Raw genomic sequence first — 21,244 nt, forward strand, 5'->3', positions numbered from 1 at the left:
GGTCCCAGAACTGATCTGCTATGACCGTGGTGGCCCTCCTGGGCCCTTAGGCTCCTGCAGGGTTTTCACTCAGTGGCAGGGTTCCCAGGGCAGCACCTCCCCTGCCCAGCACACAGGTGCCATGGGCCTCACCGCTGTCCAGCTTCTTAGAGCCCTTGGACTGCAAGCACAGAAAGGCCGCTGTGTCAGCTGTCCTTGTTTAATAATCTGGACCAGTTTAGACACTCCGAGACCCCAGCATGAAGGTAATGCTGCAGCAGCTTGGGTCTTGGGATCCCTGGGAGGTCAGGCAGTGTGTTGGTGACCGGTCCCGTATTGCTGCTGCCACAGTGGCCACCCCGGGATGGCTGGCAGAAGTTCTGTTGGTAGGTGGTGCTGATTCGGGGAGGCTCGATCTGCACAAAGTGGATAAGGCGCTGGGGGAGGTCACTGAGTCCTGGGCCTGACCGGAAATTGGCCTGGTAGGAGGATTCAGGGGGCCGCTGCTGGCTCAACTCCAGCTCCTGGGGTGCCCAGCGCAGGAAGGTGTGCCGCTGCCACAGACGCTCCAGGTCTTTCCGCCTTCCGATTCCCTGCAGCAGGCAGTAGGGGCCCTCCTCAACGGTATGGGCCCTTGGCCCACAGTCCTGGCACCAAGCACCCCTTGGCCCCTCCTCAACCCAAGCCTACTTGGTGATGCCTGGCTCCCCTGGCCTGTACCCCAGCCTCTTTGGCATGCCTCCCCAGTTATGCCTTCTATTCCATGGTGAAACCTCCAGAAAGCCAGTGGCCCCTGGGATATTTGCACATTGTCAGGCAAGCTAGTAGATGAAACCAAAGCAGAGGTATCTTTGTTTGGGAAATGGGCTGTTTCCCAGACAAGAGAGGTTTTCAGGAGCCCTCCCTCCCCTCAGTGTCTTATCCCCACCACCCTACCTCAACTTCAGTCTAGGCTGGGGCCCTGCCCGCTCTCCTTCCTTTCTCCAGCACTCACTTTGTCGAAAGAAGTACGGTTGTCATGCTTGGAGAACAAGTGTTGCTGTGCTGGCTCCTTTAAAGACAGTGAGAAAGAAGGTAAATGGGGGGGAAAATGATGCTCACCTGCCCTTCAGATGTTACATCAGGACCCAGAATGGAGGGAAGCTGCCAGGAGCCACTACCCCTAAACTGCTAAAATTGCCAAAATCCTGAAAGAGCAGCTAGAAATTAAAGCTGTTTGCCTCACTCCTAGGACATCTCATGCTGGTATTTGCCTCCAAATCAAAAGTCTCTAGGGCTGCTGATTGAAGAAGGGGCTGAGGCATCTTCGAAGACATCCTGCCACCAGAAGGGCAGTGGTTTAAGTTTCATGTCACGTCCTTTAACTCTTAGATTGTCCAGGACCAGGCTTCAATTCTTTCCTCCCTTCTGTCAACATTTAATCCTTCATCAACAACCCAAGCTCTTGGCCCTAAGTACCACCTGGAAACGGCCATTTCTCTATCTAGCTTGAGCTCTGTCCTGATCTCCAGATTCAATAGCCAAGAAGCTATTCCATATCTTCTTGTAAATGTCTTACAGGCATCTCCAACGCATGACTGAGCTCTGGATTATGCCCCAACCCCAGCCCTCCAGAGCCTCCCCCAGGTCAGGTCATGGTAGCTAGATCCTGCCAAAAACCTTGGAGTCCCTTTGATTCTCTTCTTTCACACCCTATATCCAAAGTATCAGGAAATCCTGTTGATTATTCCTTCAACATATGCCCAGGATTGGACCACTCCTTAGCATGTCCACTGCTTTCCCTGATCCAAGAAACACATTCTTCTCTTGCTTGAATTATTGCAAGAGCTTCCTACCTCATGTCTCTACTTCCAAGCATTCCCTTCCAGTTTATTGTTCTCTTAGCAGGTAGAATAACTCTTCTGATATGTAGATCAAATCATCTTCCTTGTTTGCTGAAAATTTACAATATTTCCTCATGTTTATAAAAGCCAAAGTCAATGTAGTGGTCCATGAGACCCACACAGTATTGATTTCTCCATTATCTGCAACTGCACTGGCATCCTTAATGCTTCTGAAACATACCAGCTATATCCACTTTGGGCCTTTGCAACACCTGGGCCTTCTGTCTGGGACTCTTCTTGTAGCTGGCCGTAGGACTCCCTCTCACTTCCCACTTGGGAGGATTTCTTCAAACACTAACACTATCAGTGCCGTCACCCAACTCTGCATTTTCCACCTTCTGGCATACTAGGTGACTACATAGTATGATGTTGCCTAATGTTCCTGACAAGAACGTAAGCTCCTTGTGGGCAAAGATTATTGTCTGTCTTGGTCACATCTATAACTCCAACACTGAGCCCAGTGCCTGGGCAAATACATGTTTGCTGTTTAATTAAAGGACAGGGTTCAGAAAGTCCTCAGGGCATTTGCTTTGGCTCACTTGGAGCCATAGAACCATAACCCATCCCCAGGCAGAGAAAGGCCACCCCCCAGGCCTCCAGACTTTAGTAGGAATCTCTCCTAAGACCATCCACCTTGACTTTGTGCCTGGCCTCTGGCCCTAGAGTTCCCTGTCCCCAGCCATTCAGCTTCTTCTGCTGCAGACCTGAATGAAGTGTCTGATCTGATGAGTTCAGTCTAGGCTGGGTTGGGGTATGAGCAATGGCTGACAACAGGTTGCTAGATAAAAGACTGGGTTTAGCTTCATCCCAGATCCCTGAATCAGAATCTTCCGTGGTATGTATCTGTGTGTGTGTGTGTGTGTGTGTGTGTGCGTGTGTGTGGTATGTATCTTTAACAAGCTCCCCTAGCAGGACCTCCTGCCCTAGACAGCTGGTGTTGGTTTCCAAGTAGAATGAAAGCTCTATGAAGGTGGGAAGCCAGCCAGCCTTACCTTTCATTCCTCATAAAGCAAGCTGACACAACAGGGATTAAAAACCCAGGGCCCTTTTAGAAAAAAAACAGGAAAAAATTTTCAGTATTTAGAACTAGGCAAAGGGTTCTTTGATTTGATACCAAAAGCAAGAGCAATAAAATAAAATTGATAAATTGGACCCCATCAAAAAATTTTTAAAGTTTTGCTCTGTGAAAATTTGTATAAAAAGGATGAAAAGACAAGCCACAGACTGGGAGAAAATACTTGCAAATCAAATAGCCCATAAAGGAATAATATCTAGAATATATAAAGAATTCTCACAACTCAACAGTAAAATAACAATCCTATTAGAAAATGGGCAAACGTCAGATGTCTATTGACGGATGGATAAAGAAGTGCATGGAATGTTATGCAGCCATAAAAAATGAAATCTTAATAAATCCATAAATGATATGGATGGAATTAGAGGATATTAAGTTAATGAAATAAGTCAATTATAGAAATTATAGTCAATTATAGAAAGACAATTATCATATGATCTCAGTGATAGGTGGAATTCAGGAAACAATGGAGAGGATCATATGGGAAGAGAAAAAAGAAAATGAAACAAGACAAAACCAGGGAGGGAGAAAAATCACAAGAGATTCCTAATCTTAGGAAATAAACTGAGGGTTGCTGGAGGGTAAGGAGGTGGGAGAATGGGGTAAGGGGGTGATGAACATTGGGGAGGGTATATGTTGTAGTGAGCAATTGGTATTATAAAAGACTGATGAATCACAGACCTGTACCTCTGAAACAAATAATACATTTTATGTTAATTGATTGAATTTAAATAAAAAAAAAAAGGACAAACAAGATGAAGCCATTTCACTGAAAAGGATATACAGATGGCAAATAACACATGAAAAAATGTTCGCCATCATTAAACACTAATGAAATGCAAATTGAGATCACAATGAGATATGACATATTTATCAGAATGGCTAAAATAGAGACAGTACCAAATGTTGAGAATGCAGAGAAACTGGATCACTCATACATTGCTGATGGGAACACAAAATGGTACAGTCACTCTAAAAAACAGTTTGTCAGGGGTGCCTGGGTGGCTCAGTGGGCTAAAGCCTCTGCCTTTGGCTCAGATCATGATCCCAGGGTCCTGGGATCCTGCTTCCTCTTCTCTCTCTCTGCCTGCCTCTCTGCCTACTTGTGATCTCTCTCTGTCAAATAAATAAATAAAATCTTTAAAAAAAGAGAAAAAAACAGTTTGGCAGTTTAAAAAAAACTGAACATAGCCATCATATAATCCGGCAATTGTACTTTTAGGCATTTAATCCAAAGAGAGGAAAACTTATGTTCACCCAAAAACCTGTAGCAGCTTTATTTGTAAGAGCCAAAAACTGGAACCAGCCTCAATATTTTTAATAGGTGAATGGTTATACAAACTGGCATATGCATGCTATAGAATACTACTCAGTAATGAAGAGGAATGAACCATAAATCACCTGGATAAATCTCTAGAAAATTATATTGAGCAAGAAAAACCAATCTCCAAATATTGCATGCCATATCATTCTATTTGTATAATATTTTTGAAATGACAAAATTTTAGAAAAGGAGAAGAGGCTGGTAGTTGCTAGGGATTAGGGACAGAGAAAGGGTAGAGGAGCAGGAGGCTGGTGGGTGTGGTCATAAAAGGGCAGTACCAGGGATACTTGCGATGTTGGCCAGTGTGTTAACTGTGGTGGTGGGTACACAAACATAAGTAGGTGATAAAATTTTATAGGTCTTAATATATACAAGTAGTGTAAGTAAAATGGAAATCTGAGATAGGTGGGTTGCATTAATGTCAGTGTCCTGGTTGCAGTATTATACTACAGTTTTGCAAAATGTTTTCATTGGGGGAAACTGGGAAAAGTATAGAAAGGGTCTCTATTATTTCTTACAACCGGTTATGAATTTATAGTTGTTTCAATAAAAATTTCAATTGAAAAAACCTTGGGAGTATGCAGCAAGTTCTAAATGACCCCCAAATTTCTTCTCCATCTCTATCCTTGGCTAAAAAATTGTACACAGCCCTAGAATGTGGATGCCTCTGTTGTTGGGAGGCAACTCTGACTCTGAAAACTCACTATGCATGTATTTTTGCCTTTTGATTTTTTTTTATTAATCCAATTTAGCTTTCTGACTTTATGCTTGTGCCTTCAACACTTTCACAGTGTTATTATGCTCCTTGGTAAGGAAAGCACACTTGATCTGGTCATAGACATACTTATCATATAGGGAACCACTACAGGCCCTGCTGACATGTTATTTGTTTGTTTCAGAACACCTCATATGAACTTCAGGTTTTACAACACAAACTTCTTGAAATCAGCCTGGTCACATGCCCCATGTGGATTATGGTGCTTTCCCAACATTGTTGGTATAAAGGTGCACAATTCTATTACCAAGGGTTCAGAACAGCTTCGTTTTGTTAAAGGCTGTATTATAGGACAGCCTATGATGGTATGTCAGATTCTGGATCATTCTGAATGTCTCTAGACACCATCCCTCAAGAGTGAAAGTCACTGTTCTAATGGTGGTAGCATAATCTATTGACTTCCATTGACTCAAGTTTTGTTCTCACAATAGTGAAAGCCTGGTAAGAAGTGAAATCATTTCCTTCCATGTGGGCAGTTCTGAGTATTCTTTTCCCTGGAAAGAATTTCACCTGCATCTTTGTTTCTAGGGATCCTTTTCAATTGAGGTGGTAAAACCCATGGTCTCTGAGCTGATGGGCTTGGGCTTGGGTTCCAGTTGAAGAGACCATGGAGGAAAGGTAGATTTCCTGGGATGGGGCAGTAGTTGCATGTGGGAGAGCTAAGGACCCTTGTGGAGGCTGGGCATTCTGCAGTCAATAGGATGCTGAGTAAGGAGCTCCTGTGACAGACCGAGACATGTCAGTGGTGGAACAGGGATACAACAATCATGGCACTACCAATGAAGGATCTACTCCAAACCATGAGTCCTTGTGGCTCTTGTCTGACCTTAAGAACGAACAGGACCATTAAAAATAAAAGTAACCTCTTTAAAAAAGAAGAAACAAACAGGACCAGGATTACATGTCCCAAGAGTCAGGCAGGTAAGTACTAGAAATAAGTTAATTCAGTCTGGAAGAGAAAAAGAAAAAGAAGAGAATTTTCTTGCATCTGAATGACACAATTTCTACCTGCCCCAAACTAAAGAAAAGTGGTGTCACATCTTGAAAAGTTTTTCAACAATAATAGCTGCAAGCAGCTGGTTGAAACCTGGTATCTCTTCGCTAATAGAAAAATAAAATGTGCACCTTCCCCAAACAGTTCCACTAATTAAAAGAGCTTTAGACATAGAAAGAGCCACCAGACTTTGCATTTATACAGTCTGAGCCCAACACTCAGAGATCATGCTGTTTGGGGATGCTGGTAATGCTAGTAAATGCTTTGTGTAGCAAGTCTTCAATTAAAACATGTCCCAAAACATGTTCCCAACTTCTGTTTCTGGGGGACAGATTGAATGTTCCGTCTTTAGGATGACAGCTGGCACTGGGCTACTACAAAAACGCAGAACAAAGTTCCCGGCTTGCCTCTGTCCCTGAACTACCCAGGTCCCATTATTCTCGAGGGAGAAGTGATCCCAGATAAGTGGTCTGGAGTTGCCTTTGGATCCAGCTCTCTCAGTAGGCAATGCCAGGCTCTCCTTCAAACTGAGAATGCTAAGGAAATTCAGACTCCATAGTATGGCAGCCTCTAAGACCCTGTTCTTGGCCTGGAAAAGCAAGTCATGGAGAATTCAGATGGCAGATCAAGCAGGATCTGGCTAGAGGCTTGGGAGCAAGAAGCTGCAGTGGGCAGAGAATGTTCCAGACACTCCTCCAGGTTCCTTTCCATGTTCTCCATTCTGCTGTTGCCCAGGGGGCTGATCTGAGTGCATTTCTCGCCAGCCTGCCTTCCCTCTGGCCATTGAAAAGCCCTGGGAAGAGATGGAGGGAAGGAAGGAGAGGTCTCTTCTCTTAACTCCACCCGAGACTAGCCCCCACCTGTCTGTCTCTCTCCCCCCATGATCACCACTCCTCTCAGGGTAGTTGTCTCCAAACCACCCACTCCTTCTGGGTTCTAGGAGCCATACTTTCCCCTGTCCATCTGGGCCCAATGGTACTGACCACTTGGTTGTTACCAGCCTATGATACCACGTTTACCTGAGGCCCTCACATCCAACTCCTTTGCATGTACACTCTGCTGAGTTCTCCTGATTTGAGTGAGATTTTTATTGTTGGGACCCCAACTGATGATCAGTGCCCCCTCCTTGTTTCCAGACCTAGAAGCAGTAGAGGGTCTGGGCCCTTTATCTCTCTCTCTTTCTTCTGTTCTCTGGAAGCCTTTTCCAGCTATTTCTCTCATTACTCCTTTCCAGTCCTCCTTGGCTACACATGTGGATGGGTACCCAGCCACTTTATAAGCTGCTTCCCTCACCAAAAGAGGCCTCCTGGGCGCCTGGACTACAAGGCTGACTGTGAATTAGGCCATGGGCTTTCATGACATCAAGGAATCTGAGCTTGAGAGCAGTTGTTGGCAAAACTCAAGGCTTACTTTCTGGGTTCTGGAGGGTCTTTCCCCATGGCCACCTATCCAAACTGGGTCCTGACCTTCCGTCCACCCAGAAAAAGCAATGAGCAAGACTTTCCAGCTTGGTACTAGCTCTTCTCCACCCTTTCTATAGGTGGAGATCTGGAAATACGCTATTTCAGGGACGAGTGGCCAGGGCTCATGCATTTTCTGGGGAATAAGCTGGCCTCAGGTGTCAGTCCAGCAGTGGTAGTTCTGGGGATGATGCTTTTGGGTTCCAAGAGAAATAGAAACTGACCCAGCCACCCCAGCTGCCCCCAGGGCTGCCTTGTACCTGGCATCGCTGCAGGAACACTGCTGGAGGCTGGGGCTTGGCTGCAAGGCGGTATTCTTGAGCGCTTTCACTCTTGAATTGGCCTCTGTAGTGCCCATAGAAGCCAGTGTTGTGCTATAATAAGGCAGGCATGAGGGTGAATCCCTCCCAAATGCTTACCCTGAGTCTCAGACCTCAGGGTCCCCAGGCCAGAACCCTCTCCTGGGAGCTACTGTCAGAATAAAAAGAATCTGAGGAGAGAGACACACATCTGTCATCCATCATTAGAACAGTTGGTCTCGCGATGCCTGGGTGGCTCAGTTGGTTTAGCAACTGCCTTAGACTCAGGTCATGATCCCAGGGTCCTGGGATCACATGCTGCTTCAGGCTCCTTACTCAGCAGGGAGATTGCTTCTCCCTCTTCCTGCCCCTCCCCCTGCTTGTGATCTCCCTCTGACAAATAAAATCTTAAAAACAAACAAACAAACAAAACAGTTGTCTCAACTGTGCTGGCCCACCTAGGAGGGTTATGTATGTATGTGCCCTTTCCCTTTTTTTTCCTTTTTTCCATCCTTCCCCTCTTTCATAAAATTCCAGTATAAGCTAGGGAGAAAATGGTGAAAGGACAGAAATATCCTGGTCCTGGTGAAACTTCCTTCTGGTGAAGGAGTGGGACACAGCAAATAAGGTCAGGGAAGAAATAACCTGATCAAATAACTAGATCAAGAGTAACAGGGAATACAGATAGCCCTTCATGAAAATGAGGGTGGGACCTGAACATGAGGAGGAGTCAGCTGTGCAAGGAACAGCAGAACAACATTCTATGTGATGGGAACAGAAAGAGCAAAGGTTCCAATGCCAGAAAGAAAGAAATGTGTTGGAAGAACAAAAAAGAACAAAAATCCTTGTGACTAAAGGATTTTGAGCAAACTCGTCAGGTAAGGTCAGGGAAGGGCAGGCCTCACACTAGTTTAAGAATATGCATTCTCGGGGTGCCTGGGTGGCTCAGTGGGTTAAAGCCTCTGCCTTCGGCTCAGGTCATGATCTCAGGGTCCTGGGATCGAGCCCCACATCATGCTCTCTGCTTGGCAGGGAGCCTGCTTCCCCCTCTCTCTCTCTGCCTGCCTCTGCCTACTTGTGATCTCTCTATGTCAAATAAATAAATAAAATCTTAAAAAAAAAAAAAAAGAATATGCATTCTCAGGGCACCTAGGTGTCTTAGTTGATTAAGTGTCCCCCTGAGACTCAGGTCACGATCCCAGGGTCCTGGGATTGAGCTCCACATCAGGCTCCCCGCTCAATGGGGAGCTGCTTCACCCTCTCCCTCTGCCTTCCACTTCCCCTGCTCGTACTCTCTGTCAAATAAATAAAATCTTTAAAAAAATATATGGTTTCTCTTCTAAGAGCAAAGGGAGACTTTTCAGGAGGGGAGGGGGACCAGAGAGTTTGGGTTGGGATGGTTCAGAGCACCGAGCAGAGTTTTGAAAACAGGGCCACTGACTGGTGATAAGATCCTTCCCTGGGGACTGAATGGTTCCATCCTGGGCATTTATTGACAAAACCGTGAGCACTTATTTGCTACATATCCTGCTGTTCTGGGGTAAGCAGGGCACCCTCTGAAGCTGGAGCACCTAAGCAAGGGATATGCTTTTCAAAAGACGTACTTTACCAACAGGGATACCTTCTGGAGAGGATTTCAGAGACAGGGACTGACAAAAGACAGAAATGAGCATTTGTGAGAGGTCTAAGAAGGAGATACACTGTTTTGGTATCATTAGGTGGATGCCCTGTGGACAGCAGTGATATCTACCCAGGGAGCTCCTAGAGCCCAACTGTTTGTTCTAAGAGCTTCCTGCAAAGGATGGGTATGTCTGGTCCTCCATGATCATAGCTCTGAGCAGAAAGAATGTGACCCAAGTTTGGCCTCTGGCCATCACAGGAGCCTCCTATACATGACTGAAAAGCCCTTTATCTTTTCAACCCACTGAGGGTTTTGGTTGCCCAAGTTGTCTTTTTATTATCTGTTGAACTTGCCCTCTATTCAGTTTATTTTTTATTTTATTATTATTAATTTTTTGCTATTTAGTTAATTCAATATTATTGGGCCGCCTTTACTGCATTCCAGGCATGGGACTGGGCATGGGATATACAGGTGGAAAACAGTCTTTGCCCTCAAGATGTTCCCAGTATACAGGGCAGTCAAACTCCAGAAGTTTGGGAAGACCAAGCAAAGAACTTGGAATAAATAGGGTGGCTAGACGACTAGGAGGTTCAGCTGGTTAGCACAAGACCAGGACACATAGGAAAGGACATGGCACCAGTAAGACTAGGTAGGTTCCAGGGGTAACCTTAGAATGGCAGAGGGGGAGTGGGAAGTTCAGGGTCCTACATCAGCCTGGACGTTGGATGAAATCCTTCTTGCTAAATTTACTCCCATGACTCATTCAAATTTCAGGTACTACCCAGGGGCCAGGAGAGAAGATTAATTGTAAAGTGCATTCTTACCCACGAGCCTACTAAAGCACTTTGCATCTTTCCAGGAAGCAAGTAGAAAAAGCAAACTTTCCTTTTGTCTTTTTGAGGCTATGTCTGAGCAAAGAGAATCTCAACTTCTTGTTGCTTAGTGACAAAAGGAGGTTGTGACTGCACAATGCTGCTGAGATCATTGAGGCATTGCCCAGTCTGCTACCCCTTTGTGCTTCCTGCTCATTTTTACTTCTTTATGAGAGAAATTTGCCCCTCAGCATTAACAGCTTGGATAAAGCTCTTACATATAGAAACATATACTCTACAGTAGAGTGTGATGAACTCAGTCAATGAAATATCAAAGAACATTTTTTTAAAAGATTATTTATTTTTTTATTTAGACAGACAGAGATCACAAGTAGGCAGAGAGGCAGGCGGGGGGGGGGGGGGGGCAGGGATCGGGCTCCCTGCTGAGCAGAGAGCTCACCGGGCTGGATTCCAGGACCCCGAGATCATGACCTGAGCCGAAGGCAGAGGCTTTAACCCACTGAGCCACCCAGGCGCCCCTTCAAAGAACATTTTAAAGGTGAATCCTGCATTGTAAAATTGTGTAACCATATTGCCAGGAACATAAATTTCGAAAGCATTCCAGAGTCAGAAGAAATGTTAAAAGGGTTGATGCTTCTTAGGATAAAATTGCTGCTTCAGAATAAGGTTCTGTCAGATTTTCTTTTAGGAGTCTGTAGCACCTGAGAACAGTGGGCAGGTGGCTGTTACCAGGGCCCCAGTAAAGAAGGAAAGCATAACAGGAGCAAAGAAGGAGCAAAAAAAGGAGCACGAAAATATTGTGCTTATCTTCCAAGCTGCCCTTGAGCAGATTACTGTATTTCTCTTCCATTTGTAATACAGGAACATGAACAGTTCACCCTGTTCACTAACCAAAAGGAGCTGGTAATCATCCTCTAAAAATATGCCATAAAAAGTTTAACAGCAGAAAACATCACCCTGCTGGGGTCACTGATTTAACCCTATCAGCCAGAAAACCCACCCTTACTGTAGTTACTCTGATGACCCACTCTCATATGTATTCACAGGTACAAAAATTTTCAATGCAGCATCTTCAGAAGGGAAAAACTGTAAGCAGGTGAGTGTTTCACCAATAGGGCAATAGGAAAGATACTTTAATCTACAAATATATTTATCTTTAAAAAGGTGAGTCAAAAAGTCAAATTGTAGAGGGATGCCTGGGTGGCTCAGTTGGTTAAGACACTGCCTTCAGCTCAGGTCATGATCCTGGAGTTCCGGGATCAAGTCCCACATCAGGCTCCCAGCTCCACAGGGAGTCTGCTTCTCCCTCTGACCTTTTCCCCTCTCATGCCCTCTCTCTTTCTCTAATAAATAAAATCTTTTTTAAAAAAGTCAAATTGTAGAAAAATGCACCAAGTATACCACTTATACAATGATAAAATCATGCAAAACAATGTTATATATTATTTGCAGATGCAAACATTTGAACTAAAAGTATAAAACATACTTAGAAATGATCAGCATAAAATTCAGGATAGAAGTCACCTGGGGAATAGTATCAGAGAAGGTAGAGTGGAGCTTCAATTCTATCTGTAATGTTTTTATTTTTCAAAGCTTTAAGTATAACTAACACAATAAACCACACATATTAAGTGTACAGTCTGACACATTTTGACCTATGTATACATGCATGAAACATAGCCACAATCAAGGTAGTAAACGTACCCATCACCCCCAAGTTTCCTTCTGCCCGTTGGTAATCCTTCTCTATGGCACTCATTGGTCTCAAGCAACTGCTGGTTGACTGTTGTCATAGATTACTTTGCATTTTCTAGAATTTTATATAAATGGAATCATTTGATATGTATTCTTTGTATCTGACTTCTTTCATGTAGCATAATTATCTTGTGTTTTATCCATGTCATGATACCTATCAATCACTCATTCCTTTTTTTTTTAAAGATTTTTTTTCTTTATTTGACACACAGAGAAAGATCACAAGTAGGCAGAGAGGCAGGCAGAAAGAAAGGGGGGAAGCAGGCTCCCTGCTGAGCAGAAAGCCCAATGCGGGACTCAATCCCAGGACCCTGAGATCATGACCTGAGCCGAAGGCAGAGGCTTACTTAACCCACTGAGCCACGCAGGCACCCTCATTCATTCCTTTTTATGGCCTAGTAGTTTTCCATTGTATGGATACACAAAGCTCTACCTATACACACACACACACACACACACACACATATATATATATAGAATTTTAAGAGCAGTTTTAGGTTCACAACAAACTTGAGTAGAAGGTGCAGAGATTTCTTATATACCTTCTGCCCCACGTGTGTATAACCTCTCCTACTACTAATCTCCCCCACCAGAATAGCACATTTGTTATAATCACTGAACCTAAAGTGACACACCTTTATCCCCCAAAGTTGATAGTTTACCTTAGAGTTCACTCTTGCAATTGTATATTCTATGAGTTTAGACAAATGTATACTTCAATCACATGTATGCACCATTATGCTATCACACAGAATAGCTTCACTGCCTTAAAAATCCTCTGTGCTCCAGCTATACATTCCTCCCTCCCCCCAATCCATGGCAACCACTGACCTTTTTTACTATTTCCATAATTTTACCTTTTCCACAATGTCATATTGGAATCCTACAGTATATAGCCTTTTCAGATTGGCTCCTTTCGCTTAGTAAAATATATTGACGTTTCCTCTATGTCTTTTGCTAGCTTGATAGCTCATTTCTTTTAGGGCTTCATGTTCCATTGTTTGGATTACCACAGTTTATTTATTCATTCACTTACTGAAAATGACTTATTGGTTTAAGATTTACAATTATGAAATAAAGCCACTATAAATATCCACATGCAGGTTTTTGTGCAGACATAAGTTTTCAAGTCCTTTGGGTAAATACCAAAGAGCATGACTGCTGGAAGAGTATGTTCAGTTTCGTAAGAAACTGCCAAACCATCCTCCAAGGTGGCTGTACCATTTAGCATTCCCATTCCTCACCTACATATGTGTTATCAGTGTTCTGGATTTTGGCCATTCGGATAGGTATGTAGTGACAGCTCATTGTTGTTTTAATTTTCATTTCCCTGATAACATATAATGTTGAGCATCTTTTCATATGCTTATTTTCTGTCTGTAGATCTTTTTTGGTGCAATGTATTAAAAAAACCCTGCGTTGGCCTACTTATTTATTTATTTAGATGTGGAAGAGGGGCAGAGGGTGAGAGAATCTTAAACAGGCTCCGTGCCTATTGCAGATCTTGACGTGGGGCTTGTTACAACCCTGAGAACATGACCCAACCCAAAATCAAGAGCAGGTCACTTAGCCCACTGAACCACCGAGGTGCTCCTGGCCCATTTTAAAATCAGGTGATATTCTTAAAAAATAAAATCAGGTGATATTCTTACCGTTGAGCTTTAAAGTGTTCTTTATAATTTTGTTTCTTTATCAGATGTCTTGAATCCAAACACTAATCAGGTTTTTGTCCCCACTAAACCACTCATCAAGTTTACCCAATAATTAATTCTCATTCTTCATTTTCCTTAACCTATCAGCAGCATTTGACATTGATGAAGCAGGCAGTTAGACAGGACCTGGAGGCAAAAGCTGTGATAAATAGGTGACCCATTAGAAGCCTGAGGGCACAACATCCTAGCTTCATGGCTTTTAGCATCCTGGTCTTACTGCTTCCAAAATCCAGGGAATGAAGAGACCACTGGCCACAGATGCAGAACATGTGCTCTCCTTTTCAACCTCTGCTCCAGGGTGACCGCCTATGTTCATTATATTTACATTGTGATTTTTGACCCTCAGTGAGGCAAGATGGTCATGACAGTTCCATCAAGAACCTGTAGGGCTCAGGGGTGCCTGGGTGGCTCAGTCGTTAAGCGTCTGCCTTTGGGTCAGGTCATGATCCCAGGGCCCTGGGATTGAGCCTGGCATCGGGCTCCCTGCTTGGTGGGAGCCTGTTTCTCCCTCTCTCATTCCCTCCACTTGTATTCCCTTTCTTGCTGTGTCTCTATCAAATAAATAAGTAAAATCTTTAAAAAAAAAATAGAACCTATAAGGCTCAAAATTCCCTCTTCTAACCAGTTGGAGAAGTCCCTTAGATTGTTTGGAAACTCAGTCAGAGATCTCCCTAGCTGTGACCCATAATTTGCAAATATAAAAAGACACCCCTAACCCCAGAACAGCTCCCATCTCTGAGCCTGCCTACTCTCCCATCCTTTTTTTTTTTTTTTTTAAGATTTTATTTATTTATTTGACAGAGAGAGATCTCAAGTAGGCAGAGAGGCAGGCAGAGAGGGAGGGGGAAGCAAGCTCCCCACTGAGCAGAGCGCCCAACGCGGAAGAGACCACCGGCCACAGATGCAGAGCTCTATCCCAGGACCCTGGGATCATGACCTGAGCTGAAGGCAGAGGCTTTAAACCCACTGAGCCACCCAGGCGCCCTGTACTCTCCCATCTTAAACTTAATTGCTTTGTGCTTTCTATTTTCTTTCTGGCAGCCTTTATTCGAGTGGGGATCCTCATATAAGTCTTTCATGGGGAATCCAAGAACTGAGACCTCCACACCTCCAATCTCCCACTAGTAACAACATAGCTCCTCTTTGAAGGATGGTCCAGGCGGCTTCCACAGCACCTCTCTCTCTTGGGTATCCCTCTTCTGTCCCTGACCACACCTGCTTGGAGTCTTTTGCTGCTTTTTCCTTATGTAGGCCTCTAAAGTTGTGTGTCCTGGGGCTCAATACAATCTGTTTTCCATCCATACTCTTTCATTATCTGTTTCATGGCTTTAAAAACCATCTATAACCATCAGAGACAGAGTTACACAGATCGCTCCTCCCTATACCCTCTGCCCTGCCCACCGTGCCCTCACATTGTCTCAGTATCTAGCAGGCCGGGTTCCCTGCACTATTTCTCCCCACCAGGCTGCCAGTTCTGTGTCCCCTTTTGACCACGGCCCCTCTCCTCCCAGCGGCTTTCCCTACCCAGGTCTTGTTAGGATCCCTTGGGCCCCAGCCGGTGCCCTAGCCCCTGGGCACCCAGTCCACTCCACATACAGCAGGGTGGGTCAGGTAACTCCTGAGCGGGTCTGCACTGGTGAGGGGATGCTGGCTGGGGTGCGGGTGGCAGCAGGGGTGTGACTGAGGAGGTGCGCGGGTACATCTTGTGAGGCACACGTGGGCCGTGCAGCGGTATGCGGTGAGAGGTAGGCCACCGGGCCAAGCCAAGGAACCTGCGGGTAAAACTGTTAGGACCGTTAAAACCGTTAGAACCTTTAAAACTGTTAGAACCGTTAATCTTGAGCAGCGGAGGGGGCGGGCCCAGAGGCGGGGCCTAACCCTCATTGGTGAGATCAGGCCCTGGGGGCGGGATCACGCATGCTCAGGCGACATCGGCGGGACTGGCCTCGAGGCGAGATCAGAGACGCCCCAGGTGGGGTGCTTGCGGCGCGCGACGGCCCACAGAGGTTGAGGCGGGAGGGGTTTGGTTAGAGACAGCAGGGAGGGGAGGGTGGGGTGAAGGTGGGGGGTGGTTGGGGAACCTTATGGGGCTTTACTATAGGTTCGGGATTTCCGGGGGCCTCGAGGAGTTTCTTGGGACGCTGGCTTGTCCACTTGATCCTTGTGCTGGAGTTCCTAGCCTGTCATTCTCTCCCTGTGACGAAAGACCGCTCTGGGAGACTTACTTTCTGTGTTTGTCCTTGGAGAGCTGTGTTTGTCAGATTCGCAGGGTTCCACAGCCTCTCATCCCGAGTCCGGGATTAGGAGACTAAAAGAAGAGAATTGGCTCAGAAAGTCGGGGTGAACAGGAGTCCAGGGAAACCGACTGGGGTTTGCCTTTATTGTTATGCAGTATCCCTTGGCGGTCTCTGGAAAGGACCCTGAAATGATTTAGTCTAGGAGTCCAGAACATGTCTCCTGGTTGAAAAGAGATGAAGATGAGAGAATGGCTGCGTGAGGTTGAAGCGGGTCTTCTGAAGGCCCGCGGGGCCGCAGAGTCTGAGGGACAGAACTGGTTTTTTTCTGCGACCTAGTGGAGGAGCCAGAGGAGCCAGAGCCAGAGGCATGTAGAGTACCTCACACTGTGGCTTTAGGATTTTGTGTTGAAGACAGGGTGAGGGGTGCTCTCTGAGACCCGTAGGATATTCTCTCAAGTCCGGTTTTTCCTCCCCTGCCTACCACCTTGGCAGGGCTCCCTGTGGAGACAGTCGAATTCCTTGCATGCACTTAAGCCTTTCCTCTGCACCCCCCTTTTAAAAATTTACTTATTTTGGTGATGTTGTGGGGAGGGCAGAGGGAGAAAATCCCCAAATTCCCCATTGAGCGCGGAGGCCAGGGACTCTATGCCAGGATCCATGAGATCACCCCCCAAACCAAAACCAAGGCTCTCACCCTCAACCGACTGAGCCACCCATGTGCCCCCCCCCAACCTTTTCTCTGCTTTTATGCTTCTTCTAATTGGACTGGGGGATTAGAGGAGGAAGAACCCTGCCCCTTGAAAGTTTGTAATATGTGCATCTCAGTTTTCATTTAACTAGTGTCCTACCTAAGCATGACTACCTCTTCCTTACTAGCATCTATAAGGACAGGTTTAGGCAGAGGGGATTTCTGCCCTCTGGGAATTTAAAAGTCTATATCAGTAGTAGGTGATGAGTAAGTGCACAGAGAACAGATAAACTTGAGGCTGAGCAAATCAAGCCCCATGTGGTCCTTAGTCATAGTCAGGGGAGCAACCATGGAATTTTTCCACATTTATGAAAACTCTTAAGAGCAAGTTAGGTTTGGAACCCCCAAAGTAGTTATTCTAAACCCCAAGGCATATACTGCATAAATTATTCTCCTCTCTCAGCATAAACAGAAATTGAAGATGATAGAGGATGTATCTTCTAGATGTAGTAATAATGGTCTTGAATAATGGTCTTGTAGTGATGTGTATGAAATTATCCAGATTCTAAATCTAGACTCTAGAAGGAGGAATTTTCACAAGTGTGGAGAGGAAAAAAATTAACATAAGAGTAAACATAAGAGTTTATATTTACTTAAATTCTTCCCCTTTATTAAAATATGTAATAAGTCTGTGGTGATCTAGGGATTTGAATGAAATGTAATAATCGAAAACAAATCGTATGTATTTTTCAGTTTGTGGATACTTGTAAAGTTTTGCTCTCTTGTCCTAATTTAGCTCTCATTTTTTAAAAGATTTATTTATTTGAGAGAGAGAAAGAATAAGCAGAGGAGAGTAGCAGAGGGAGAAGGAGAAGCAGATGCTGAGCAGGGGGCCATAAGCAGGGCTGGATCCCAGGACCCAGATATCGTGACCTGAGCCAAAGGCAGAGGCTTAACTGACTGAGCGATCCAGGCACCCCTAGTTCTCATTTTTAAAAAACTCGTTTAACAGTAAATATTTTCTGTTTGTGCCTGGCACAAATATTTGTGCCTAGATTTTGAGGGTATAGTAGGGAACAGAACACACAAAAATTCCTATCCTCAAAGGGCTTGACATTATAGTAGGCTTGGTTGTGCATGCTGCAGTAGACAAAACAAGATAAATTAATAAGATATATCATTATTAGAATAATGGTGTGCTGTGGAGAAAAAGCAAGGGAGAAACAGTAAATATTGAGGTGTACAATTTTGAATAGATAATTTAAGGGAACACCTGGAGGTGGTGAAGGTGGGTTCGCCTATTACGCTGTTATCTGAGGGAAGAGTGAACCAAGTAGAGGAAACAATATGGGAAAGGGACTTGAAACTGGTTGTGTGCCCAACAAGGGAGAACAATATAGTGAGGAGCTGAGGAGCCCCATCAGAGGTGTGGAATGGGGTGTAGATGAGGAAGAAGCAAGGCTAAGGGGAGATGGGAGACACTGAAGATAATCTAGAGAACTCCAGCTTGTATTTGAATAGGGTAGAAGCAAAGGGATAATATGATCTGACTTAATGCTTGAACTCTGCTTCATAAAGAAGAGTCTATAAAGTGGGGACAAAGGTAAAATCAGGGAGATCAGTTTGGAGGCCATTTCAGTAATCAAGCTGGTGATTAGTGTTGTCACATTTAGCAAATAAAAATATAGGACATCCAGTTAAAGTTAAATTTCAGGTAAACTACACACACAAACACACACACACACACACACACACACACACACACATTTATTTATTTAGTACAAGTGTGTTCCATGCAATATTTGGGAAATTCAAATTTAACTGGATATCCTATATTTTATCTGGTAAACCTATAGTGGAAGGAATGAGAAGTGGACCGATTCTGGATGTTTTGAAGGAATTAACCATAGTATTTCCTGACAGATTGAATGTGAGAAGAGAGTCAAGAGGACTCTTAGATTTTTGGCCCATGCAACCAGAAAGATGTAGTTGCCATTAACTGGAATAGGAAGACTAAGATGGAAAATGTTTTGGGGAAAGAAGATGATCTTGGTTTTGGACATGTTGAGTTTAAGGTATATATTAGTCACCGAGGTAGAGTTGTCAGGTCAGCAATTGAATATGGGAGTGTAAATTTCAGAAGAGGGGTCTGGGTTGGAGGTAACATCTTTGGGAATTTTTAGCTAATACAAGGTATTTTTATCCATTTACTTATTAATTTTTTAGTGTGGAAAATTTCAAGCATATAGAAGTAGAAATCATTGGATGAATGAACTCCAGTGTACCTACCCATCACCTAGTTTTACCAAATAACCTAGGGCAGTCTGTAACCTTCGCCAGATCCCCCAATCTATCTACATTGTTTTAAAGCAAAGCACAAACATTAGATTATTTTAAATATTTATTTATTTTAGAGAGAGAGCGCATGAGCAGGAGGGAAAGAGGGAGAGGAAGAGAGAATCTCAAGCTGACTCCACACTGAGCACAGAGCCTGACTGGAGTCTTGGTCTCACGACCCATGAGATCATGACCTGAGCTGAAACCAAGAGTCAGACGCTTAACCAGCTGAGCTGCACAGGCGCCCCTTGCCTTTTATGCTTTAAAAGAATATAGTCATTTAAACTATAGAATTAACCACTCTGGATTTTGCTGATTATATTCCTCTGGTTCCATTTAACCCCTATATTTTCTGTAAACTGGTCCTTAGATCTAGAAGCTTAACAAGATTGTCTCAATATTTTTAGCAAGTATGCTTGCTTCTTTGGTAATGCTTGGCATTGGCAATGCAGCCCTGTTGAACTGCAACAAGGGGTTCTTACTAGGGCTGGCATCTTTCTTCATGATGAAAAGATCAGTTGAGAGGTTTAGGTGTTTTAAGCCTCATCTATTCATTATAAAGTTCCTCATCAGCCTTTTTTTTTTTTTTAAGATTTTATTTATTTGACAGAAACATCAGAGGTAGGCAGAGAGGCAGGCAGAGAGAGGGGGGAAGCAGGCTCCCTGCTGAGCAGAGAGCCCGATGCAGGGCTTGATCCCAGGACACTGAGATCATGACCTGAGCCGAAAGCAGAGGCTTAACCCACTGAGCCACCCAGGCGCCCCCTCATCAGCCTTTTACCTCATGGTTTTTTAGCAGCCATTGATGATCATTGCCTAGATTCATTATTTTCATTGGACTTCCAAAATGATGATAATCTAATGCTAGCATTCATTCCATGTTTATTAGCTGGAATACCTCTATAAAGAAGAACTTTCTTACCATCTCTATGTTGGTTATTTTGAGGTATATCTATTCTAGAAAGGTAAGATAAAAGATTGATTCTTTTGCCTATCCTACCAGTTTTCAAAATAACTTGGTTGCCTAGCCTCCAAAGTGACTGATGAGTGTTTTTTAAAAAATGTAATTATAGGGGCGCCTGGGTGGCTCAGTGGGTTAAGCCGCTGCCTTCGGCTCAGGTCATGATCTCAGGGTTCTGGGATCGAGTCCCGCATCGGGTTCTCTGCTCCGCGGGGAGCCTGCTTCCTCCTCTCTCTCTCTCTGCCTGCCTCTCTGCCTACTGGTGATCTCTCTGTGTCAGGTGAATAAATAAAATCTTTAAAAAAAAAATGTAATTATATATTTAACAGAGGAAGACCCTTTAAGTTAGCTCTGCAGAAGTCTTTTGTCCTGGTAGTCTGATAACTTCCTTATTCTCTGGGACAACAAGATGTCCAAGACTCATCTTGCACATTTCCTGCCCCAGACCTGGTTCCTTTCAGTGGTGAATGGTATTTCAATACCAAAAGCTGGGTGTGAATTATTGGCACATATGTCTTAGGCAGGAAGCCTGAGGCAGTGCTCAACCAGGACCCAGAGATCATGACCTGAGCTGAAGGTAGACACTTAACCATCTGAGCCAATGTTCGTTTAAAAATTTTATGTAGTCAGGGTGCTGGGTGGCTCAGTCAGTTAAGCCCCTGGCTCTTGATTTCAGCTCAGGTCATGATCTTTCAGACCAGGGATCAAGCCCCATGTCCAGCTCTGCACTCAGTGTGGAGTTGCTTCAGATCCTCTCTCCCTCTCCCTCCCACTCAATCACTCTCTCAAATAAATCTTTTAAAAAAACTTTATGTAGTCAGGTTTATAGGTATTTTATTACTTTTGGATTTTGAATCAAAGTTTTCCCCACAAACAGGTTGATGAGGAATTTATCAGCCTCCCCACCCCTTCCCAGCCTCAGTGCTTTTGTGATTTTATTTTTTATGATCTCTGATCCATCTGGATATTTTGTTGTGTATAGTGAAAGGACTAGATTCAGTCTTAATCTTTTTTCATATAACTATTCCGTTAACACTACTTAAAAAAAAAAGATTTTATTTAATTATGTGAGAGAGTGCTAGGGGAGAAGAAGAAGGAGAAGGACAAGCAGACTTCACGCTGAATGCAGAGCCCTACTCAGGGCTCAATCTCAGAACCCCGAGATTCTGACCTGAGCCAAAAACATCAGTCAATTAACAGACAATTAACTGACTGAGCCACCCAGGCACTCCTCAACTCTACTTTAAAAAAAAAAAAAAGATTTTATTTATTTATTTTAGAGAGAGAAAGAGAAAGAAAAAGAGCACAAGC

The 21,244-nt window shown here is 44.2% G+C and overlaps 2 protein-coding genes and 1 pseudogene across 22 annotated transcripts in view; 1 reads left to right on the forward strand and 2 right to left on the reverse strand.

Moving 5' to 3' along the window:
• Positions 1–185: 185 nt before the first annotated feature.
• Positions 186–15,492, reverse strand: C1H3orf84 (chromosome 1 C3orf84 homolog). 2 transcript variants are annotated; one of them, XM_032319585.1, is made up of 4 exons: positions 15,326–15,492; positions 7,751–7,864; positions 974–1,030; positions 186–593 (listed from the first exon to the last, which is right to left on the reverse strand). In XM_032319585.1, the coding sequence occupies exons 1-4, from the start codon at positions 15,410–15,412 to the stop codon at positions 186–188; spliced, it is 666 nt and encodes a 221-aa protein (XP_032175476.1). In that variant the 5' UTR covers positions 15,413–15,492. The 2 variants fall into 2 exon arrangements, with proteins under 2 accessions (XP_032175476.1, XP_032175483.1); XM_032319592.1 differs by lacking the exon at positions 15,326–15,492 and adding an exon at positions 10,235–10,342.
• LOC116566864 lies at positions 5,000–5,898 on the reverse strand (annotated as a pseudogene).
• CCDC36 (coiled-coil domain containing 36) overlaps positions 13,941–21,244 on the forward strand; it is a 44,641-nt gene continuing 37,337 nt past the window's right edge. For 4 of the 20 annotated variants that reach the window (XR_004280343.1, XM_032319523.1, XM_032319515.1 and 1 more), the window contains exons 1-2: positions 18,261–18,710; positions 19,862–19,937. The gene's annotated coding sequence lies outside the window, so the exon portion shown is untranslated. The other 16 variants (XM_032319486.1, XM_032319552.1, XM_032319492.1 and 13 more) reach the window with 14 other exon arrangements.

Source organism: Mustela erminea, chromosome 1 (genome assembly GCF_009829155.1).
Source record: "Mustela erminea isolate mMusErm1 chromosome 1, mMusErm1.Pri, whole genome shotgun sequence".
Classification (NCBI taxonomy): Eukaryota; Metazoa; Chordata; class Mammalia; order Carnivora; family Mustelidae; genus Mustela; species Mustela erminea.

Coding starts and splice junctions, on each gene's coding strand:
- C1H3orf84 (XM_032319585.1), bottom strand. CDS start 15,412: ATGTACCCGCGCACCTCCTCAGTCACACCCCTGCTGCCACCCGCACCC. Junction 1,031..7,750: donor TGTTCCTGCAGCGATGCCAG/GTACAAGGCAGC, acceptor CTGTCTTTAAAG/GAGCCAGCACAGCAACACTT. Junction 594..973: donor ACCGTACTTCTTTCGACAAA/GTGAGTGCTGGA, acceptor ACCGTTGAGGAG/GGCCCCTACTGCCTGCTGCA.